The sequence below is a fragment of the Tasmannia lanceolata genome, unplaced genomic scaffold, assembly GCF_043159265.1.
Source record: "Tasmannia lanceolata isolate RefF3 unplaced genomic scaffold, GAP_Taslan_0.1 ptg000003l, whole genome shotgun sequence".
Taxonomy (NCBI): domain Eukaryota; kingdom Viridiplantae; phylum Streptophyta; class Magnoliopsida; order Canellales; family Winteraceae; genus Tasmannia; species Tasmannia lanceolata.
The window spans coordinates 7,545,956-7,569,000 of record NW_027518680.1 but is presented as its reverse complement, the minus strand read 5'-3'; the positions used below and the strand labels follow the sequence as shown (position 1 = coordinate 7,569,000).

General features: G+C 38.5%; 1 protein-coding gene across 1 annotated transcript; it reads right to left on the bottom strand.

Moving 5' to 3' along the window:
- Positions 1–18,112: 18,112 nt before the first annotated feature.
- On the bottom strand, positions 18,113–23,041 carry LOC143849864 (phosphoinositide phospholipase C 2-like). The gene is made up of 6 exons (XM_077359134.1): positions 22,790–23,041; positions 22,445–22,680; positions 22,156–22,273; positions 19,364–19,516; positions 19,184–19,270; positions 18,113–18,711 (listed from the first exon to the last, which is right to left on the bottom strand). The coding sequence occupies exons 1-6, from the start codon at positions 23,024–23,026 to the stop codon at positions 18,418–18,420; spliced, it is 1,125 nt and encodes a 374-aa protein (XP_077215249.1). The 5' UTR covers positions 23,027–23,041; the 3' UTR covers positions 18,113–18,417.
- Positions 23,042–23,045: the final 4 nt, after the last annotated feature.

Below are 23,045 nucleotides of genomic sequence, written 5' to 3'. Positions count from 1 at the left end.
CCACACAATTGGATGGTCCAAAGTGTCCATGTGATGGACCACAACGAAAATAGATTGTGCCCAAAAAATCAATTCTATAGGATAGGAGGACTAAGATCCTACTTTGGTTTATTTGCAAAAACAGGCTTCTAGTTTGACTATTCACAAATAGAGTCATCACATTTGAGTGAATTTTGCAAATCAGTTCATACCATCAATTTGTGACCAAAACATGCATGTTAGATTTTTGTTACTCGTAAAAAGACCAAAATGTCCTTTTATACCTGAAAAGGGCGAGCATTACCTTGTAAAATGACCAAAATACCTGAGATGCTCAAGTATATGTTTTGATAGGGTTGGTCCCACCAAATCAACTAAAACCCATGCATTGGGTAGGGCCCACCATTTTACTTACTACGACCTCCACCCGAGCCTGTTTATAGGGTGGGCCCCACCATTTTACACCTCAACTTTTGATGGGGTGGGAGCTTAGCACAAGCAAAAAATGCTAGCACATAAAGAAATGATCTTTCCCACACCCTTTATTCAAAACGTATCATTGAGGGTCATATTTATGTCTTTTCACATATAAGGATACTGTGATCTTTTTACGAGTCAAAAAGAATCTCGGCTATTTTGGTCACAAATTGATGGCATGACTTGATTTGGAAAATTCACTCAAATGTGATGTCTCTATTTGTAAATTATCAAACTCCATCAGATCATCCTAACCCTTCAATCTATGGACGAACCTTCAGCTGAGGGGGCCTACCTTAAACAAATTGAAACTACAAGGGTGTATTTGTCATGTTTTAAACTATAGGGGTGGAAGTGGATGTGTCAGAAACTAGAGGGGGTATAAATGTAATTATCCCTTTAACTTTTAACTAACAATAGAAAAAAATGTATATACTATAACTTATGTAACTTGGGTCGGGCCCCTTCAAACCCGGCTCGACCCGATATTCATGCGGGTTTTTGAATGTTGAACCCGGCTCGACCCGAAACCCATGAAACCTGAACCCGACCCAGGCTATTTTTGGGTCGGGTCGATGCGGGTGGGGTAAAACCCGGCTCGAGTTGCAGCCCTACTTATCTGTCTGACCTGAGCTGGTCATCTTCTCGGTCGAATATAACATTATCTTCAAACCTAAAAAGGGGAGATGATATTTTCACCCCCTGCCGTACGTGCACACCCCCTTATGACGTGAAAAGTGGGCAACCAACTTTATGTCAAATCACGTTATAAGGGGGTGTGCAAGTACTGCAGGGGGTGGGAAATGATATTTTCACTCCCCCTACAGTAAGCAGTCGCTACCCTTTTCAAAAAAGGTGGAAATGTTGAGATACTGTGTGGAGATACCAATTTGAATAATTTAAAATAAAAATAATTTCTAGAAGCTAGTATCTTTAATCATCAAAGCATGTGCCTCATTGCACAAGTGGCATGAGATACAAATAGTTGAACTTTTAAACGATACTTTCTTACCAAATATGTTCAATACGCATCACGAGATTCTCATGGCTGATAATGATATCAGCACTTTCCCCACCCACCTCGTCTACCTCCCACTGTTTCCTTGGACCGGTGCCTATTTTTAAGTAAAATCAGGTTGGGTTCTCGTATAGGCCTACTTATGTAATTAATGATATGGACAATGGAGCAAAATTCACCACTATAAGAAGATTCCAACTCAATAATTTGTTGTTATTTAAGGAACGGATGGCAAAACAACAACAACAACAACAAATAAGTGTGGACCCGCACCCGGCCCGTAAGGGCCGGGTCCACCCGTGGGTCACCCGTATGTTAAAAGAAGTTTTGATGGACTAATGGCTGGGTTTAAAAACAATTTTTTATTGCACAGTTTTCCACCTCCAATTAAGTCCAGTAGAGAGAGAGAGAGAAAGGACTGACAAAAACAACTTTTTATTCCACAGTTTTAGCGCAGCACAGTTTTTTATTGCACAGGTTTCTAAAAATAATATTTTATTGCACAGTTTTCCACTTTCTCGTCCAGGAATTTAAGACGGGCACCTGCGGGTCCACCCGGCCCGGACCAGTTTTGACGTGCCGAGTCGACCCACGGGTCCTAGTCACTTTCTGCGTAGACTTTGATTGGAGGAACAAAAAATAAGTACCAAAAATTCAGAACTCTTGGGTCCGGTTCGGGTGGTAGGTTTCCCAAGGCCTCAAACCTAACCCAACAAGAAATTAAATCGGGTTGCTTTTCCCAACCCAATCTGAGGTAATGCCAAACCAATCCGAGCCCTTCAGGGTCGGATTGATCCAAACTCAAGATGCACCCCTAGCTAGCTTATATTCGTATTCGTCCACGAGTACATTTTTATGCATGTATATCCATAGCAAGGCTTAAATGATTTGGAACTGTTAGGTCTAAAATTGGTAACAGGTTATGGTAGGGCTGGAAGGGCTGATCTATAAGAAACCATAAATGTGAGATTTTATTTGCTTTTTCTCACTTTTATGATAATGGTACTAACTTGTAGGCAGAGACTAGAAGTATGTTGGATGAGCTGAGGTACTGTAAAGTATTTGGTCTATCTAACATTTGGCTGGAAGCAGACAATTAAACCTCGATTGATAAGGTTGTTGACAAGAAGGAATCCCCATGGTCCATTAAATATTATTGCCAGGAACTTCAATCGTTTGGCTAACTAGGACCACCTTAAGATGCGACTCCACCTTAAGATGCGACTCTTTGGGCGTTCTAGGTATTCGATATATGTCCCCCTCTTCTACTTTTTTATTCTATCACTAACACTAATCTCTAGGATTTGCCGGTCGTGTTGAATTAATATAATATAGATTAGTATATCTAATTAAATATCCATGCATTAATAGGAAGATTCCCTCCCATGGTCACTCGTCTGAGTTGACTCGTATTTGACTCACTTTTCGAGTTGAGTTTTCATTTGAACTATATATGTGGGTGGTGGCTAGTCTGGTACAAATTGCTATCCAACCATCACTGTTATGGTTGTACAAGATTCAGCCTCGGTACCCACATTTGCTACTCCAAATGGTCCAGAATGAATGGAGTTTGTGGTTGGGAAGACACCAAAAGCGCATCATTCGCTCCCATTAAAATGTGTTGCATCTCATCCATTTACGAAACCATTATTTGTCTTCATTTGTACACCCATATTCAAAATCTATCTGTACTACAGGTAACGACAACGTTGTCATAATCTACCTCACACACTTCAAGACCAATCAATATTATAGTATGGGATTTTCTAGGCAAATTTGAGGAAGCCATTTCGTGGCTCACTTTTGCAGGAGACAACAGCTGTTAGTAGACTTATATTAGCTTTAGGAAGTCGAGATTTAGGGGAGTCATTAGATTTGATCAATTGGTTAGGTAGAATTTTATTTGGAATAGAAAGTTAGTAGTCTATGTGGAAGAATTGTTTGCAGGATTGACTTTACGGTGGAGGATTTATAAGAAACCATAAATGTGAGATTTTATTTGCTTTTTCTCACTTTTATGATAATGGTACTAACTTGTAGGCCTAGACTAGAAGTATGTTGGATGAGCTGAGGTGCTGTAAAGTATTTGGTCTATCTAACATTTGGCTGGAAGCAGACAATTAAACCTCGATTGATAAGGTTGGTGACAAGAAGGAATCCCGATGGTTTTCTTAATGGTGACAACGGCGTTAACACTGACAGTCGTCCGCGCTGTGGTGGTCCCATCTAGGGGAGCATTGCTCACGGCTTCACAGCGAATGCTACCGGATTTTGGTCTCCGGTTACGGAAAATGAGTGGGGAGAGTTGGGAAATAGATGCAGGCGTCCAGTAATGGGAAGTGACGGAGCTATGGAGGAGGATGGGGGAGGGAGCAAGGGGAGATGGGTGGAGCTGAGACTTCAACATTTTGGGTGTAGTAAGGGTTAGGAAATATGAGGAATGGGTTGTGCAATTTCACCTTATATAGAAGAATTCTCTCTCTCCTCTTTCTACAAATAAAATATGTACATGAGTTTCATGAGGTATAATTGTGGTGGAATACAATTGGATATTGCTAACCTCACCTCGGATTACTTTAAGCAACTCTCTGTCTCTCTCTCACCCACCTTTTTTTAATGAAAATCAGTACATTAAAGCATGTGATTCTTCTGAATTGGGCTGCAACTCGAGCCGGGTTTTACCCGACCCGAAAATAGCCCGGGTTGGGTTAAGGTTTCTTGGGTTTCGGGTCGAGCCGGGTTGGGCATCCAAAAGTCCGCATGAATCTCGGGTCGAGCCGGGTTTGAAGGGGCCCGACCCGACCCTAGTCACATAAGTTATAGTGTGTTTTTTTTTTCATTTGTTAGTTAAAAGTTAAAAGTGAAAACCCACGCACGCACTGTTATAGTATGTGAGTGTAATTTCTGCTTCTAAGAGTTGAGTTGAGTTGATTCAAGTGTTTGATTCAGCATTGATTGATTGTAATTACAACATTGTTTGATTACAACATTGTTTGATTCAAGTGTAATGTGAGTGTAATTTCTGCTTCTATGAGTTGAGTTGCCTTGCCAAACAAGAGTTTTCCTTACAAAATTGTGTCAACGTGAAAAAACCCGACCCGACCCGAGATTTATCATGGGTAGGGCCGGGTTTGGGAATCATGGGTTTTCGAAAAAAAACCCGACCGGAGATATTTCTCGGGTAGGGTTGGGTTTTCCAAAACCCGACCCGAGTTGCAGCCCTACTTCTGAAACCTCTCTCTCTCTCTCACTCACACACACTAACACACACAAGTACACGACCTCCTTTTTTTTTTAATGAAGAACAGTACATCAAGGCATGTGATACTTCTGAAACGTTTAATAGTAATGGCTATATTTTAAAAAGTTGCTAAATTACTTTAAGCGTCCACGCGTATTTCTCTTGTTTGGTAACTGATGGGGTCCGGACTCAGCACTGATGGAATCCGGACTCAGCACTGATGGGTCCGAACTCAGCATCCAATTGGCTGCTGGCACGTGGCCCTCACAAGGACCGTTGGAAGGCCAACACCTGTCCCTACTAGGTATGACACCTGGACCAATCAGGGACTTCCACCTGCCCTCCTTAGGTATGAGACCTGGTCCATACAGAGGCCACCACCTGTCTTGGACAGGTGGCTCGGAATCACTATAAATAGCCTTCACTTGTGAAGGTGAGGGATCTGAGAATCAAAACTCTAAGCTTTTGCTCTGACATTGCTCTGCACTCCTGCTCATACTGACTTGAGTGTCGAAGCGCCCGTCCGGAGTATCACTCCGGGTTGGTCCTCTGACCTTTTTCTTTCTTGTCTGTACCCTTGTGCAGCGCAGGACTCCACCAGCCCTTCAGTCGTGACTTGTTAGCTCGGACCATCCAGCCCTACCATAACCTGTTACCAATTTTAGACCTAACAGTAACTATATCACAATCAGTCAATCATTATCATCTTGCATAAATATAAATATAAATATAAGATGGTGTTTTTATATGGTGTCAGCCCTTGAGGTCCCTTATTTTTTAGAACCACACAATTGGATGGTCCAAAGTGTCCATGTGATGGACCACAACGAAAATAGATTGTGCCCAAAAAATCAATTCTATAAGATCGGAGGACTAAGATCCTACTTTGGTTTATTTGCAAAAAACAGGCTTCTAGTTTGACTATTCACAAATAGAGTCGTCACATTTGAGTGAATTCTGCGAATCAGTTCATGCCATCAATTTGTGACCAAAACATGCATGTTAGATTTTTGTTACTCGTAAAAAGACCAAAATGTCCTTTTATACCTGAAAAGGGCGAGCATTACCTTGTAAAATGACCAAAATACCTGAGATGCTCAAGTATATGTTTTGATAGGGTTGGTCCCACCAAATCAACTAAAACCCATGCATTGGGTAGGGCCCACCATTTTACTTACTACGACCTCCACCCGAGCCTGTTTATAGGGTGGGCCCCACCATTTTACACCTCAACTTTTGATGGGGTGGGAGCTTAGCACAAGCAAAAAATGCTAGCACATAAAGAAATGATCTTTCCCACACCCTTGATTCAAAACGTATCATTGAGGGTCATATTTATGTCTTTTCACATATAAGGATACTGTGATCTTTTTACGAGTCAAAAAGAATCTCGGCTATTTTGGTCACAAACTGATGGCATGACTTGATTTGGAAAATTCACTCAAATGTGATGTCTCTATTTGTAAATTATCAAATCACGTTATAAGGGGTGTGCAAGTGCTGCAGGGGGTGGGAAATGATATTTTCACTCCCCCTACAGTAAGAATTTCAATAATTTAAAATAAATATAATTTCTAGAAGCTAGTATCTTTAATCATCAAAGCGTGTGCCTCATTGCACAATTGGCATGAGATACAAATAGTTGAACTTTTAAACGATACTTTCTTACCACATATGTTCAATACGCATCACGAGATTCTCATGGCTGATAATGATATCAGCACTTTCCCCACCCACCTCGTCTACCTCCCACTGTTTCCTTGGACCGGTGCCTATTTTTAAGTAAAATCAGGTTGGGTTCTCGTATAGGCCTACTTATGTAATTAATGATATGGACAATGGAGCAAAATTCACCACTATAGGAAGATTCCAACTCAATAATTTGTTGTTATTTAAGGAACGGATGGCAAAACAACAACAACAACTACTAAGTGTGGACCCGCACCCGGCCCGTAAGGGCCGGGTCCACCCGTGGGTCACCCGTATGTTAAAAGAAGTTTTGATGGACTAATGGCTGGGTTTAAAAACAATTTTTTATTGCACACTTTTCCACCTCCAATTAAGTCTAGTAGAGAGAGAAAGGACTTACAAAAACAATTTTTTATTCCACAGTTTCTAAAACAATATTTTATTGCACAGTTTTCCAGTTTTGACGTGCCGAGTCGACCCACGGGTCCTAGTCACTTTCTGCCATGTATACTTTGGTTGGAGGAACAAAAAATAAGTACCAAAAATTCAGAACTCTTGGGTCCGGTTCGGGTGGTAGGTTTCCCAAGGCCTCAAACCTAACCCAACCAGAAATTAAATCGGATTGCTTTTCCCAACCCAATCTGAGGTAATGCCAAACTGTCGGATGGGAGGTGTTATAACGCCCACATTGGTGTGCTTAAGCGGGGCCCAACGGGACCCAAACATTTAAACGAATGGGAGGTGTTATAACATATATATATATGAGGAATAAGATTGTACGCTCGACCGTACCTAAAGTTAGGTACGGTAGAGTGCCAAATCACATGGGTCCCACATTTTTGGTGAGCATCTAAACCATTCATTTGCAAGGCCCCATCATAGATAGGGTGCATACCAAAAATCAGCTCCATAGGATCATCCTAACCCATCCATTTGTGGAGGCCAAAATGGACAGACAGTGTTTGTCCACAAATCTGCCCATTTTGGCCTCCAGTTTTGGAGGGGTTAGGATGATTCAATGGTGCTGATTTTTGGTATGCACCCTATCTATGATGGGGCCTTGCAAATGAATGGTTTAGATGCTCACCAAAAATGGGGGACCCATGTGATTTGGCACTCTACCGTACCTAACTTTAGGTACGGTCGAGCGTACAATCCTTTTCCTCTATATATATATATATATATATATATATATATATATATATATATATATATATATATAGAGAGAGAGAGAGAGAGAGAGAGAGAGAGAACTGTTGGTGCGCTTAAGCGCACCATTTTTTGTGCCCTTAAGTTGTTATAACTCCTCCCATTGGTTCCTGTATGTGGAACCCAAACATTTAAATGAATGAGAGGCGTTATAACCACTTAAGCACACCAACACTTTTCTCATATATATATATATGAGAAAACGGTTCCTACACACATGTGTAGATAAGTTATCTACACACTAGCTTAAAATACAGTGGGGGCCACATTATTTGGGTGATCCAAACTATTCATTTTTAAGGTCCTCACATAGATAGGGTGTCCACAAAAAATCAGATCCATAGGATCATCCTAACCATTCGAACTGTGGAGGGAAAAAAAGGACTAATTTGTGAAGGTTTAAAGACATCCATTTTACCTCCACAAATCGTAGGGTTGGGATGATCCTATGGATCTGATTTTTTGTAGACACCATATCTATGTGAGGGCTTTTAAAATGGATGGCTTGGATCACCCAAACAATGTGGGCCCGCACTGTATTTTAAGCTAGTGTGTAGAGAACTCTCTACACATATGTGTAGGAACTGTTTTCTCTCTCTCTCTCTCTCTCTCTCTCTCTCTCTCTCTCTCTCTATATATATATATATATATATATATATATATAGGAAAATGATTGTGAGCTTGAAGGTCCTATAGCTTATATGAGCTTGAGGGCCCAAACACATGGGTCCCACACTTTTTGTGGTGATCCAACCATTCATTTGCAAGGCCCCATCATAGATAGGGTGTGTACCAAAAATCAGCTCCATTGGATCATCCTAACCCCTCCAAAAGCAGAGGGCAAAAATGGGCAGATTTGTGGCAAATGGTATCTGTCCATTTTGCCCTCCACTTTTGGATGGGTTAGGATGATCCTATAGAGCTGATTTTTTGTACACACCCTATCTAAGTAAGGGCCTTTCAAATGAATGCTTTGGATCATCCTAATAATGTGGGCCCACATGTGTTTGGGCCCTCAAGCTCATATAAGCTATATGAGCTTCAAGCTCACAATCATTTTCCTCATATATATATATATATATATATATATATATATATATATATATATATATAGTTTTTTTTTTTTTTATAATTTTGCCCTTGGCCAACCTAAACCGAGCTGACCCAAGGACAGAAGGGTGGCGTCAGGTTTGAGTGATTTAAAGGAGAGTTAGGTTAGGGTTGACACTCATCAACCTGATCTTCAGGTTGGGCTGGGTTAGTGTTGAGGTACCATGGATTGGGTTAGGGCTGGGCTGGCTTCAACCCGACCCGACCCTGACCAATTGACACCCTTAACAAAATGGGAGAAAATTCAGAAAAAAGGGTTTTCTCTAATGAAGACATGATCATTATTCCTCTTTAGAACATATATCCTTTTGAGTTTGCATGCATGGAAGAGGAAAGTTTATGGCATCGAACCTTTCTTCGATCTTCCCCGCCCTGTCCTACAACGCCTTGGATAAGGGTGGTCTTTGCCACCAAGAACAGGTCTCGAAAGGTCATCGCTCTTGTCAGGGTTCCCTAGATCATTGTATTTGTCATAATCGTAAATCCTCTCAAAGGTCTTGCGTTCTCCTTTTCCATTGCCTCTTAGAGTTTCCAATTCCTTCTCCCTCAGCCGCTTCAGACCACTTGGTGTCTGTGATGGCAAGTAAGACTGTTCCACACACAAATACACGTAAGTAGGTAAAAATATTGTTTCTGAAATGGTTGAAAAATTGTATTTCAAAATTCAACCCATATCTTTAGGTAAAAGGTTTTTCCAGTTAAAACATTTCATCAAAAGATCTTGAAAAGTTTGGAAAAAGATACTTTTTTTTTTTTGGGTAGGTATTGGAAAAAGATACTAGGACATGAGCTTGTGTCCTTGTCCTTGTGTCAGGTTCATAAAATGGCCCTGTTCGCTAAAGTAGAGATATGTTGGTCAATTCGGTTGAAATTCATTGGGAGTTACTAATGCATTAGGATATATATATATCCTAAATGCATTAGGATATATATATATCCTAATTCAGACCTCAGCTAGGTTTCATGGAAATGCTTGGAGAAAAGCGTATGTAGGGTATTTTTTCACGTTTTTGGGGGATTTTGGATGTGAGTGCATATGTGGTTTGTTTTTTTGGAAATTTTCAGTGTTTAGATGTTTGCATTCACTTTGGTTTTAGTGGTTACTAGTAAAAATGCACGTGCAATACATTTCGCGTAAGAATAACCACAAATTAAGTAATGGCCTAAAAATAGCTGTAAAACCTACAGAAGTGAACTCTATGCATTGAGATAGCCATAAGCAGAAATGAAATTTTTTTAATGATAAAGACCATTTGGCATGTGAATTGGTACAAACATTTAGCATAAGTAAACCCTAAGACAATGTGATTAAGAAGACTTCACAAAGGAAATTTATATTAATTAACCTACAATAAAGTTGAGAGCTTATTTCTTAGATGAATGCATATAAATAAAAGAAAAAGAAATAAATCGAAGAGAAAATGTAAGTATTGGCGTATAAATAAATAAAAGTAAAATTTTCAGAAGAAAAAAAGAAGAAGTATGAGAGACATAAATTTGCAAGTCACTGAATAACTAAATGATGTGTTAATATGAAGATGACAAATTAAGAAGAAAGTAAATATAAACTATAAAATATACCTTCTTAGTTTTGCCAAAAAATAGAGTTTCACAATCATTCATTGCCAATGCATTGACCGATTTTTTATCCCCTTTGGCAGAGATTGGACTGCATCTATGTCACTGAGATATGGTACAAATTGTTGACCACCTCAGCTCAAGCCGGGTTGTTTTGGATTTTGAGAAGCAATAGTGAGTCACCAATAATCAGTTTGTAACTCATAATCGGTTCTTCAAAACCCAAACCAAACAGGGACTAACAATTAACGAAGGGAAATGTTATCTGCACTACTATATCTTGATGATCACACTCCTCACTTTATTAAAGTACGGTATGGCCCGAACCATAGCATTATCCAAACCATCTATTGTGGACTGTGGAGATTATTTCAATGTTGAAAATGAAAAACACATATACAGAACTTCTTCAGATGGAACCCAAATTCGGGTTTCGGGTCGGATCGGGTTGATCGACAGCCCAACCCGACCCGACCCGATTTCCAATTCGGGTTGATTTTTCCTAACTCAACCCAACCCGATTTGCGAAAAAGCTTAACCCGACCCAACCCAAATTCAGGTTGAACCCGTCAGGTTCGGGTTGAACCCGACCCGCGTCGGAACATCCAAGTAACAACGATGGTTTCAAATTATATATAGTGATAATGTCCTCACTACCATATTTTGTAATGGCACTACTCACCGTATTTTGATGATCGCACTACTCAACTTCTATTATACGAAAAAGATTAGTTCAATTAACAAAAATTAGGTGCCAAACTTAGTAGTCCAGCACAAAAAAGGGTAGCTTGGCCCCAATCCCAATTGTATGCCACACAAACGTATAGTAGCATAAACATGTGGCAAGTGACTCAGAACCATGCGTACACATGTGAAGAGTGATATCCGGATCGTTGATTTGGAGTCCACTCCATTCTTGCCACATCCACCATAACTTGATAACTGTAGCTATTTGAGCCAATGACATTCTCTAAGGGTTTTCAAGAAGAGTATAGCCATTAATTTTTGTAACCACTTATTAAATGAATGGGATTTCAGGTCAACACAGGACTTGACTTTTAGGAAAGCACCTACGAAAGTTACTTTTGACAAGCATGGTGTAAATATCCGAATTTGCCTTCCCTTTTAAAATTCGTCCCCCATGTGAACCAAGGGTATTTTTATCATCAAGAGTAAAATTAGAATTAGGTGATGAGTAAAATTAGAATTAGGGCTCTTTAGAAAAGCCTATAAATAACCTTTTAAGGAGAATTGTATAGCTATTAAGAAACCCTAAACCGTTTTGCAACCCTAAGAAAATATTTACGTAGAGAAAGAGAGGAAGAGCACGATTTGAAAGGAGAAAATGCGAATCAAGGTAAGATCTATGTTCTACATAAGATTTGGCATGTTAAGAATCCTAAAACTAGGATCTAATGAGACTTATTATTATGATTTAGATTATTAGGTTTGGTGTAATGAATTGTATAAGAATTTAGAAATGAATCTATGGATCCCTAAGAAACTAAGAGTTGAGTTTTGGAACTCTAAGAATATAGGTTTGGGTTATGCCCTAAAAGCTTAGATTAAATGTAGTAATTAGATTTAAGGATTTCAGAGAGTGAAATTGGGTTTTATGGATTCCTCTCGTCAATATGAGTCTAACGGATTGTACCACGCGTGATTTGGAGTTCAAACGAATGAGTTATGGCCGTTTTAGTATAAAAAAGGGTGAAAATCGCATTTCGAGGAAAACTGGGTCCGAGCAGGGGCGGTCGACTGGCAAAAATGGCGGTCGTCCGACTGTATGTAGTTGGGCAAACAAAAATTTTTCGGGCGTCCGGCAAAGTTTCAGGACATCCGGCATAGCAGTTTTTCCCCCTGTAGTTTGAACTTCGAAAATTCATAACTTCTTCGTTCTTGTCCGTTTTCGACGCTCTTGTACTCTACGGACATGCTGGAAACACGTTCTTTCTGTTAAAAATAGTTTTAAAAGGTTTTAAAAACTTTATAAAGATGATAATTTCAAAATACTAAAAAGAACCATATGACAGTTTATTGATTCTTTTCCGATTAAGCACCAAAGAGTGTCTTGTGTCAGTGGAAGGATATATATGCCTGATATGAGCGAAATTAATGATGAAACTCATGGAGAATATTTATACTCTTGATTGTAGGTAGCTAAGGTGATTAAGAAAAGGAAAAGTTTTTATTATAAAGGTACGTAATTTCGTACTTCTTTAGTGATATGATTCGCCATTGAATGATATGCTTTTTTGATTTGTAACTCTCTATTCTCTTTAAATATGTGAAACTTATGATAACCTTAGCCTTTGATTTGGGTTTGCATGCTTATCCTTCATTAAACACAATCTATTGATTTTGTACTCATTGATAACCTATGACTTTTGCATTGAATATGTGACCCTTTTGATATACGAACCTTTTGATCATTTTATACCCAACTATTCTGGAAAATCTTATGGCACCATTGTGAACTACAATCTTTGGAACTTTGTATGTATCTTTGGACATTTTGTATAAGCGGACGCCTTTTGTGGAGGCTTAGGTTTATATGTGAACTATAAGGGCCTGCACCAATGGGAGTTATATGTTTGCTTTTGGGTCCCGTCAGTTGGTACTATTCACTGACCCTGTCGACATGTATATGAACTTAAAAACTAGTTTCGAACGGCAGGCAGTCGGGTAAAATAACATGCTTTTGGGGCTAAGTCGATAACCTTTGGGTGGTTTTGTACTTTTCTGATTGCTTTCAGTGATCTCTTAAGATTTTGTGACTTCTCTTAATGAGACCCTCTTTGATGTAACACTTTGAAACATGACTTTGTAAGCTTTGTCTCCCAGTTATTGTATTTGTATTAGTCACATCAAGTGAAATTTTTGCCATCTTTGTTTACCATTGATTCTCTTTATATAGCATGTTTTGACCGAACTTTTGTAGTGCGTTATTATGTACTGAGCTTTTCAACTGACTGTGGTTATATTAACATTTTCAGAGTTTGATGCTCGTGAGGTGAACGAGGAAGAAAAAGCTTAGTTTCATAAGCGTAGGAGTTTGGAGATTTTATTTTGCTTATTTGCTTTTGTTTCAGACAGTGAGTATTGGTAAACAAATGTGTAAGACTACGTCTATGCTTATTTATTGTGGTTCAGGGAAGAATTGATATTTGATTTGACTATGTGGAGTCCACATTACTTGAGACTTTGATATTCTAGTTATGGAATGCCAGGTTTATTTCTGTTATTACTTTGTAGCCTTGTATGCTTGTGGGATTGTAAAGTGAGCTCGTGTGGCTGGTCTAACATGCGGACGCTACGCGATGGACGCTAGCAAATCCCGTAGAAAAGGGATTTGCTAGCATCCATCGCAGATGGTCTGTTGCATGTCAGATGAGCCACCTCATGAATGAAGACAAAAGTTGTTGTAAAGTGAGCCTGTGTGGCTGGTCTGACATGCAACAGACCATCTGCGATGGACGCTAGATAGACATGGTACTTCCAAAAATTATATTTGCAAAATGTATCAAAAGATTTTTCTAATATATCAGTGGATAGAAGTTAGAACAACCATAAGACAGAACAAACCCCAATGCTACACCCCCATTCTCCCCGAAATTGAGAGAGCGAGAGAGATCGAGGTGGAGAAATTAAAACGCTGAATGAATTGAGCACCTCAGTTTAAATTAATTGAATGCAACTAAAGAAAGGGGCACTCGTTAAGGAGCATTTAAAGCACCTATTTTCATGTACCCACACTTTTATCCTCAAAACACATTTATTATTAGAGAACCGTTTCCCACAATTTCATTTCTATTAAGAGAAAACAACAAGAATACCCCTATGTCATAAAAGATAATAGCCAAAGTACCTTAACCCATTTTCCATGAGATTGAAATATTTTATTATTTTATATCAGATAAGTTTATTTTTGTCATTTTCATGAGATAGTGTATTTTGTCATTTTTATGAGATAGTGTATTTTGTTCATAGGATCGATGATCCTATCCTTCCAATCTATGCATTTTTTATTTATTGTGGTGTCCATTTTAAACTTCCTCAAATCAAAGGGTTAAGATCATTCTATGGAGAAGATTTTACGGGCCCACATTATCTACATTAGGGCCCAACAAATGAATGGTTGGATCACCCACCCAAACAATGTCGGCACACATATTTTTTTCATTTGTTGGGGGTGTGCCCAGAAAATATTTTTCAATCCTAACCTCGATCTATGTAGTTTTTTTTATATTGCGGTGTCCATTTTAAACCTTCTCAAATCAAAGGGTTATGATCAATCTATGGAGAAGATTTTATTAGAGAATAAAATTAGATCTAAATTAGAGAATAAAATCCGGTCCCAAGAAAATGAATGGTTGGATCACCAAAAAAATGCGGCCACCAGTATTTTTTCGGGTTGCACGTAAGTGCAGAGTCGTCCACCATGTAAATTGTCTTGCATTAGATAGGTCTTTTTTATTATTTTCTATAAGATATAAGTCTATTGGTCATTTTTCATGAGTGAGTGGTACTTTGATCATTTTCTATGAGATAGGGTCTTTTTATTTTTCATGATATATGAGTTTTTTTTTTTCGAAGAGATAGGTGTATTTAACACTTTCTATGAGATATAAGTATTTTTGTCATTTTTCATGAGATTTATGTAGGGATATTTTCGTTATCTTTTAGGAGATAAGGGTATTCTTATTATTTTGTCATGGTGGAGGTATTTTTGTAAAAACCAAAACCAAGCCTCTTTTGTTGAAATTGTAATTGTGGAAATAAAATCTCGACAACAAACGTTGCTCCAGTAATAAATGTGTTTGAGGATATATGCGTGGGGTGTTTGAGGATATATGCGTGGAGTGCATGAAAATAGGTGCTTTAAATGCTCCTTAACGAGTGCCCTTGCATTGATGGATCACCAATTTTTAGATATTTATTTACTTAAATAGTTGTCAAGGGCTAAGTCATAAAGTCGTCTATAATATCATTCAACCACCTTTAGCCGAATCCTCCCTCTTCTATTTGGTTAGTCATTATTAATAAAGAGTGCTAGCAAGATGCACATGAAGGTGGCCGGCAAGCACGGCACAGCACGGATAGCTACAGTGACGCGTACAGTGCCGGCACGGCACAAAGCAGCGGGCTGTGCCGGGCTTGGTTGGGCGGCCCGCTAGTCCGGTTCCCGCTTTATAAAATGTATTTTTTATTTTTGAAAAACCTGAAAATACCCCCTCAAAAGTTGCTTCAAACGGCTAGTTTGGGGGGGTTAGTTGCAATGGATTTACACGACTTTTAGCGGATTTGAGGAATTGGGCATATTATGAGTCGTGTGCGTCTTTTTTGGAGAACTCCAAAAATGGACGGTTAGTGGGACTGGCAAGTTCCTAAAAGTTTAATTCACTCAAAGTTCTCATCAAAGTTCACGAAAGTTGAAGAGAGACTAGATGTCCCCCACATTCGAAGTCAAAGTCTCTCACTGTACGTTAAGGAGAGTTAGCAAGAATTCACATGACCTTCAAAATCCCAAACACCGTATTTCAAGTTTGAGTTTTTTCCCCTGTTTTTGAGGGGCTTTTCATGTCCCCCTCAGCCACATCCTCTCAAGTTTCTTTCTCTCTCCACCAATCTCTCACTATTGGCTCCACTAATATTCCATGGAATAGTTTTCCAGGTCAACAAAGCATTCCCTAAGTAGAATATTCGAAATAAAAAAGGGAAGTACCAAACGTTTTAACTCTGTTTCCATCTTCTCCATACTTAAAAGAGGGTTGAGGTGGGAAAAAGTTATCTTAAACTTGTCGTTTTTATTTTAAAATTAGTTTTAATGGAACCATGGTTCAACTGGGTTTGAACTGTTGAAGATTGATTTTTAGAAGATTGATGTCCCGTCTTGAATTTTCTTTTGAGGCATTTAGACACAATTTGTTCTTTTCTTTAGCGCATTCTTTGTTGCTATCATGGGTCCTGAGGCACAAGGAGATTGTACTCGTTGGTATCAATTAGGTGGTCACCCCCATGATAACAAGTTCCAGCCTGCAATCTAAACTGAGGAGTTGCAACCATTTGCCTGGAGATGAAAGTCGTATGTACAGTTGAGAGAGAGATTCTCTCCGGATCCACAGTACAATATGGGTTCAAATAGCCAAAATAAGTCATACGAATAGAACCAACTTTGGTATTTAGCACTAAATAAAAACCTTGATACTATTATTGATCATTCTTTGCTTCAAAGGTCTCATTCTACACTCAAAAAGTGAATGCCTTACATTGCTAACCTTTTCATGTTAGTACAACTACTGAGGCTTGGCTATTTAGAAAGAGATTTCCTTGTTGAAAAAAAATAAATTATATATATATATATATATATATATATATATATAGAGAGAGAGAGAGAGAGAGAGAGAGAGAGAGAGAGAGAGAGAGGAAACTGTTGGTGAGCTTAAGCTAACCAAACTTATGGTGAGCTAGCTTGCCCATTCACATGGGGGCCCACTTTGTTAGGATGATCCAAACCATTCATTTGAAAGTCCCTTACATAGATGGGGGGTGTACCAAAAATCAGCTCCATAGGATCATCCTAACCCTCCATTTGTGGAGGACAAAAATGGACAGACACAAATCTGTCCTATTTTTGTGCTCCACAAATGGAGGGGTTAGGATGATCCTATGGAGCTGATTTTTGGTACACCCCCTATCTATGATAAGGCCTTGCAAATGAATGGTTTGGATCACTCCCCAAAATGTGGGACCCATGTGATTGGGCAAGCTAGCTCACCATAAGTTTGGTGAGCTTAAGCTCACCAACAGTTTCCTCATATATATATATATATATATATATATATATATATATATATATATATATAGAGAGAGAGAGAGAGAGAGAGGAAACTGTTGGTGAGCTTAAGCGCACCAAACTTATGGTGCACTTAAGCTCCCCAATCACATGGGGGCCCACTTTTCTGTGGTGATCCAAACCATTCATTTGCAAGGCCTTATGATAGATAGGAGGTGTACCAAAAATCAGCTCCATAGGATCATCCTAACCCCTCCATTTGTGGAGGACAAAAAATGGGCAGATTTGTGTCTGTCCATTTTTGTCCTTCACAAATGGAGGGGTTAGGATGATCCTATGGAGCTGATTTTTGGTACACCCCCATCTATGTAAGGGACTTTCAAATGAATGCTTTGGATCATCCTAACAAAGTGGGCCCCATGTGACTGGGCGCTTAAGCTCACCATAAGTTTGGTGAGCTTAAGCGCACTAACAGTTTCCTTATATATATATATATATATATATATATATATATATTTTTTTTTTTTGAAATTGTTTCCATCAAATATAAAATTTTCAACATTTTGTAACTCATTTTTCATGGAAATTATTTTGAAAAATAAATATTTTCCTTTTCAAGAAAAATTATAAACCTACTAGACCTTGGATTTTTTTTTCATTGAATATTATTTTCTATGGAATTATATAACACCTCATGTTTTGATATAGTGGAGTGTACCATCTCCACCTAAACCCGTGTATATGATGGGGTCCACCATTTTACACCTCATTTTTATGGGGCGAGGACCACCATATTTATGTGTGTGTAATTCAAAGACGCTAGAAATTTTGAATTATTCATGAATTTTTTTAAAGTTTGAAACCAGGCATAAATTATTTATAAAATAAAATAAAATAACCTGGCATAAAAGATTCTGAGATTATTTCAAGAATTTTTCTGTATATGGGAGAAATTTGTTACTCAGATCAAGGCCTGTAAAAGTTAATGAACAAAACAACCGCACTTAAGATAAACTCGACGAAAAATCAACAATCAAACACCCTTCCCATTTATTGTCGATTGTCCGACCCATTTCATGATGTGCTAATCATAAAATAAAGCAACAAGACGTTACAACAACATTTAGATTGCAATATAAAACATTTATATCACTGAAGCTTTAGTAGAAACGAGTACTATAATATACAGAATGCATTCAAAAGATTCATGTAGAAATATACAACATTTAGAGTTCTAAAGCCAGGTATATATGGCCAATATAATAAACACAATGAATAATTGCAGGAAAAGCTGAACATCAATTCAAGTATGGAGCAATCTCAAACAAATTCAAACCTCATAAGTAGCTTTACAGACTTGAGCTTTTCTCCCTTGCGATCACAAAGCGGCACAGCTCGGATCCCTGACCTCAACTCTGTTATAGGCAAACAAGTCTGGCCAGCAAAGTCATCCTTCTCAGACATATCATACTCATGCACTTCAATCCGAAGCAAAGCGAGTTCTGGAACAGTCAATGGGAACGTAAACTCCTCATCCCAAACAGGTGTCCAGTTATCCTCGATAGTTCTTGTTTTCTTCATTATGGTATCATCTGGTACTCCTGCTATCCCGACCTGTAGACAGATTGATTAGTGGATACATGCGTTACATTTTTGCACTATCCATGTTTTCACAACTTTTGTGGTGTGGTTCATTGATATTTCTCCCACACTTTCTGTTTTTCAAAAGTACTATACATTAATGGTGGCCCTATGCCGCTCTTATGAGTATAGTACATGAGAGACTGACAATCTTTCGCTCTTTCAATGAAAAAAAGGACTCTTTTGGCTTATAGATTGTTAGAAACATCAATACACGCAGAAATAAATGGACAGAATAAATCAGTAAAGAATGGGCACATATTAATTTGTCTTAACCAGTTTTGTTTAAAAGTCGACTACAATTTCAGTGAGAGATTGGTGGTCTACATTGTCCTCCTGAAGTAAATAGTACTTGACTAACCGAGCGCAGCTCATGGCAGTAGATAACCTTAAGAGCAACCATGGCGCGATGTGTGAGCAAAAGATTAGAGATTCATCATTTTACCCTTGCATAGAAGTCTGGTGGCGAGTATGCATCAAAGTGTGTTCGACGGAAATCCAAATGCCATCCATCTCCCACATATACTCTCACCTGTTTAGTAATAATGGAGCTCAAATCAGAGTTGGATATGCAAAAGAAAATACTCAGGACTCAAAAAAGTCAGTTCTGCGGGAAAATATTCACCCTCAATGTTTTCTTCACAGGAAAATGTTTCTGAGGATCAAAGACCTCAGTATTTGAATCAGTCTTCAACAGAAAATCAGGTTTTTTTACATAACCACACCCTCCATTGGCTCTGAACATTCCATGCATCAACCAGAGTGATCTTCCAAATCCCTGTCACAGAAAGACCCACTTGATTCTTTAATGATGCCAGCAAAATTATGAGAAATCATGTATGAAGTAAATGATTTGGTTCTGTAATTACTAAGCTTTAATGTAAATACTTTTGCTTAAACCTATGATGGTGATACTAATGCAAACAACACGGGTTTGATCTAAGCAGTCAAATATTACGCAAATGGAATCTTTTTCTATAGACTTTTTCTTTATGAAAGGATAAGGTAATGTATTGAAAAAGAAAAGATGAGATGACCGACCTCATCACAGGAAAAAAAAAACCCAGGAAACAACTCCAAATGCATCAAGTATCATCAAAAATTGTTTTTCGATTTTAACAATTGTTTAAATAACTTGAAGTGGCACAATCTTTTTCTTATTAATCATCATTTTTATTTAACTTTTTTGAAAAAAAAGGAAAGGAAGGAATCGTGGATGTCTAATTCATTGTTTCAGAAAGCGGATGTGGGTCAAAACGCAGCGAAAGCAAATCCTACTCAACTCGGCATGATGCGGCCGAGTACACGGTTGATGTGGGCGTAACTTAGGAGAGACCAAGCAGTTTTGATTGACTAGGGTAAAATGCGGACTCGGACAAGAATGCGGCTAAGGTAAAAGAGAGTTGACTCAGGCCAATCAGGATGACATGGGGAAGTGTTGAAACCATCTATGGTCCCTTGCATGTTTGGCATATTCGGCACCTCCTCCCATAATGAGTCACATCTCGGTAAATGGTAGGCCAAAAATATTTCTCTTTCACTAGAAAAATAGTTTTGTCTCTTCCAAAATGTCCTCCTAAACCTCCAGAATGTAGATCTTTAATAACATTCTCTCTAAGGGTGCATTTTGGAATGCAAAGGCGAATCCCCTAAAAGAGAATATCATCTAGGAGAAGATAATCATCATGCTTCCCTTGTCTACAAAGCTTCCAAATTTCACAGAAGTCTTCATCATTGGCATACATGTCTCTAATGGTGTCAAAACCTTCAAGTTGCACACTCATGGAATTAAGAAGAGCTACCCTTCAAGCTAGGCTAGTTGACATGAAAGAACACTTCGTAACTTTGGAGCTTAGAAGCAGGAATATTTCCTCGGGGTGCTGCTCCCACCTCGGAACCTCGATTCGGCACTCCTTAGGAAGGAGCTTCCAGGGAGCGCGACCCCAAAGGGACAGGAACCTCCCATGACGCTCCAAGCCTGCTTCTATTACTCCATAAGTCCCACCATCACCTACTTTCTTGCATCAAACTCCTTCAACTCTTCAAAGCACTTCATTGGAGCAAGCACAAAGGTTTGTGCATCTTCAGAAGGCACGAGGAATGAGTACACGGAAATGAAGATGGTTAGAAATTACTGCTTTTTTATGTACTTAAAATTTGAAAAATATATATGAAAATGGTTAGAAACTATTATTTTTTGATGTACTTGAATTTTGAAAGATATATAAAGAAAATATTACATAGACGCTCTCATGGCGCTCTCAAACTTGGACTCTTCTAGACCCCCACGCTTCCTCAGCCCCGCTCCCACCTCCGCCCCCGCACCCACACCCGTTTTGTACTTCTAAGCTTTGGAGTACTTGTAGTAAGAACTTACCCAACCATCTACTATTTTGGATCCAGCCACACCTTTAGAATATCCTTCCAATTCCTTGAGGTGGTGGTACGTGTTGGAAGCAGGTTTAAATGTTCCCCTCCTGTGTACATGGATTTCAACATATTGCTCACTCCAATCAATTCCCATTATGAATACTTTCAATCTAAATACACTACAGTAGCCCATGATACATACATATTAATCAATGTAAAGATGATTAAAATAGCTGCAAGTTGATGGCCGCCGTTCTAACTGGTCATTAATAACCTTCAAAACATACATGTAAATATGGATTTAAATTTCGGTTTCGGTCCCAATTTCGGACTTGACTGAAACCGAAATTTCGGCCGAAATTCGGTAAAAAATAATAATAATTAATTAATCATTTACAAAATTTCGGAAGTTTCGGCAGAATTTTCATAAAAATATTAGTTTTTTTTAAAAAAAATTGAATTTCTGACATTTCGGCCGAAACTTGGGAAATCCAAAATTTCGGATTTCAAGCAAATTTCGGTTTCGGTCCCATCTGAAATCGTACAAAATTTAAAACTATGCATGTAAAAGCAATGACAAGCAATGCAAACGTCCTATCTGTCAAAAAGTTTAATTTTTTTCATTCATTCAGACAGTTTCTAGCTGATCCGATTTCTTGACTTTTTTAGAACAGTTGCACCATCTATGACTTTGTGCAACTAAGGAAGCTAATATGAATTAACATATTGTATACTCATTCCAATCTTTTTTGAGAAGAAATGCATTCTCATGGAATATCTACTAGAGGCTAAAATATTCTAACAAGTACTTAATGAGATGAAATATAACCTGAACTGTATTTTCAGTTCTCTTAGCTGCCGTGAAGCAAAATTTCAGCAAGAAGTGACAGATGAAACTGAAGAGGGGTAAAAGCAAAAGGTTTACCATAATATATTCAAAAGAAGTTCAACTTTGAATTGCAACACAAGGAGACTACGCAAAAGGTTTACCATAATATGTCCAAAAGAAGTTGAAATTTGAATTGCAACACAGGGAGAGAGACTAACCTGCATATTAAATGCAACCATCTGAGCACCATGCATCCACGCAATTAGTGGGTTGTAATTCGAGGAGTCAACACGTGTACCCTTTGGGTATACCCTAAGCAAATTCCTTTGGGTGAACCTGAAAAGAAATGGCAATCATCACCAAGAACTTCAGAAATTTAAGCAAATGCTTGAACTATGAACCCCAAAATGCCAAGTGGAATCATAATCTATAATTGTACATTTGTACCCACATATGCACACAAACAAATCTCCATGACTGAACCTTTCGGATAAGTATATTAAATACCTGACAAGATCAGTTCCATAAGTGATTGCGATCTTCTCAAGTTCTACTTCACTCAAGCTGAGACGTTTAACTTTAGAGGGGTCCATTTTTAGCCAGTCTTTCACCCCACCTTTCTGTTTCCCAGCATGAATAGCAATTAGCCGCTTGTACTTCGGTGCTGACCTCTGATGCAACTTGTGGTCCCCATCCTCATGATTTTCCTCATCATGATTGAATTCACCCTGATCATGCTCATTCTGCTCGCAAGTTGCAAATTGGAAGAATTTAAAGAAATGGATGTTAATAGGTCGGATAAAGTGTACTATATCAATAGAATAACACAATGAATGTAACTTTTAAGTGCACCTTAACATCAGATACAGGTCCAACTTTAAGGTCTGTGACCTCCTTTCCCAATGCTTCTTCGTCAGCTTCCTTTCCAACTTTGGGTCCATCTTCCTTAAAACTTTTTGACTCAAGGAACTCTTTCGGTGGTTTGGTTGAAATAATTATCCGATGCTTCAATTGTTCTGGAGAAGGAAATTCCTGTAAGCAATCTGACTCCGGGTAAAACAGTATATCTCCAAATGTTTCGTGGACCATGTAGACAAAAAAAAAGCGT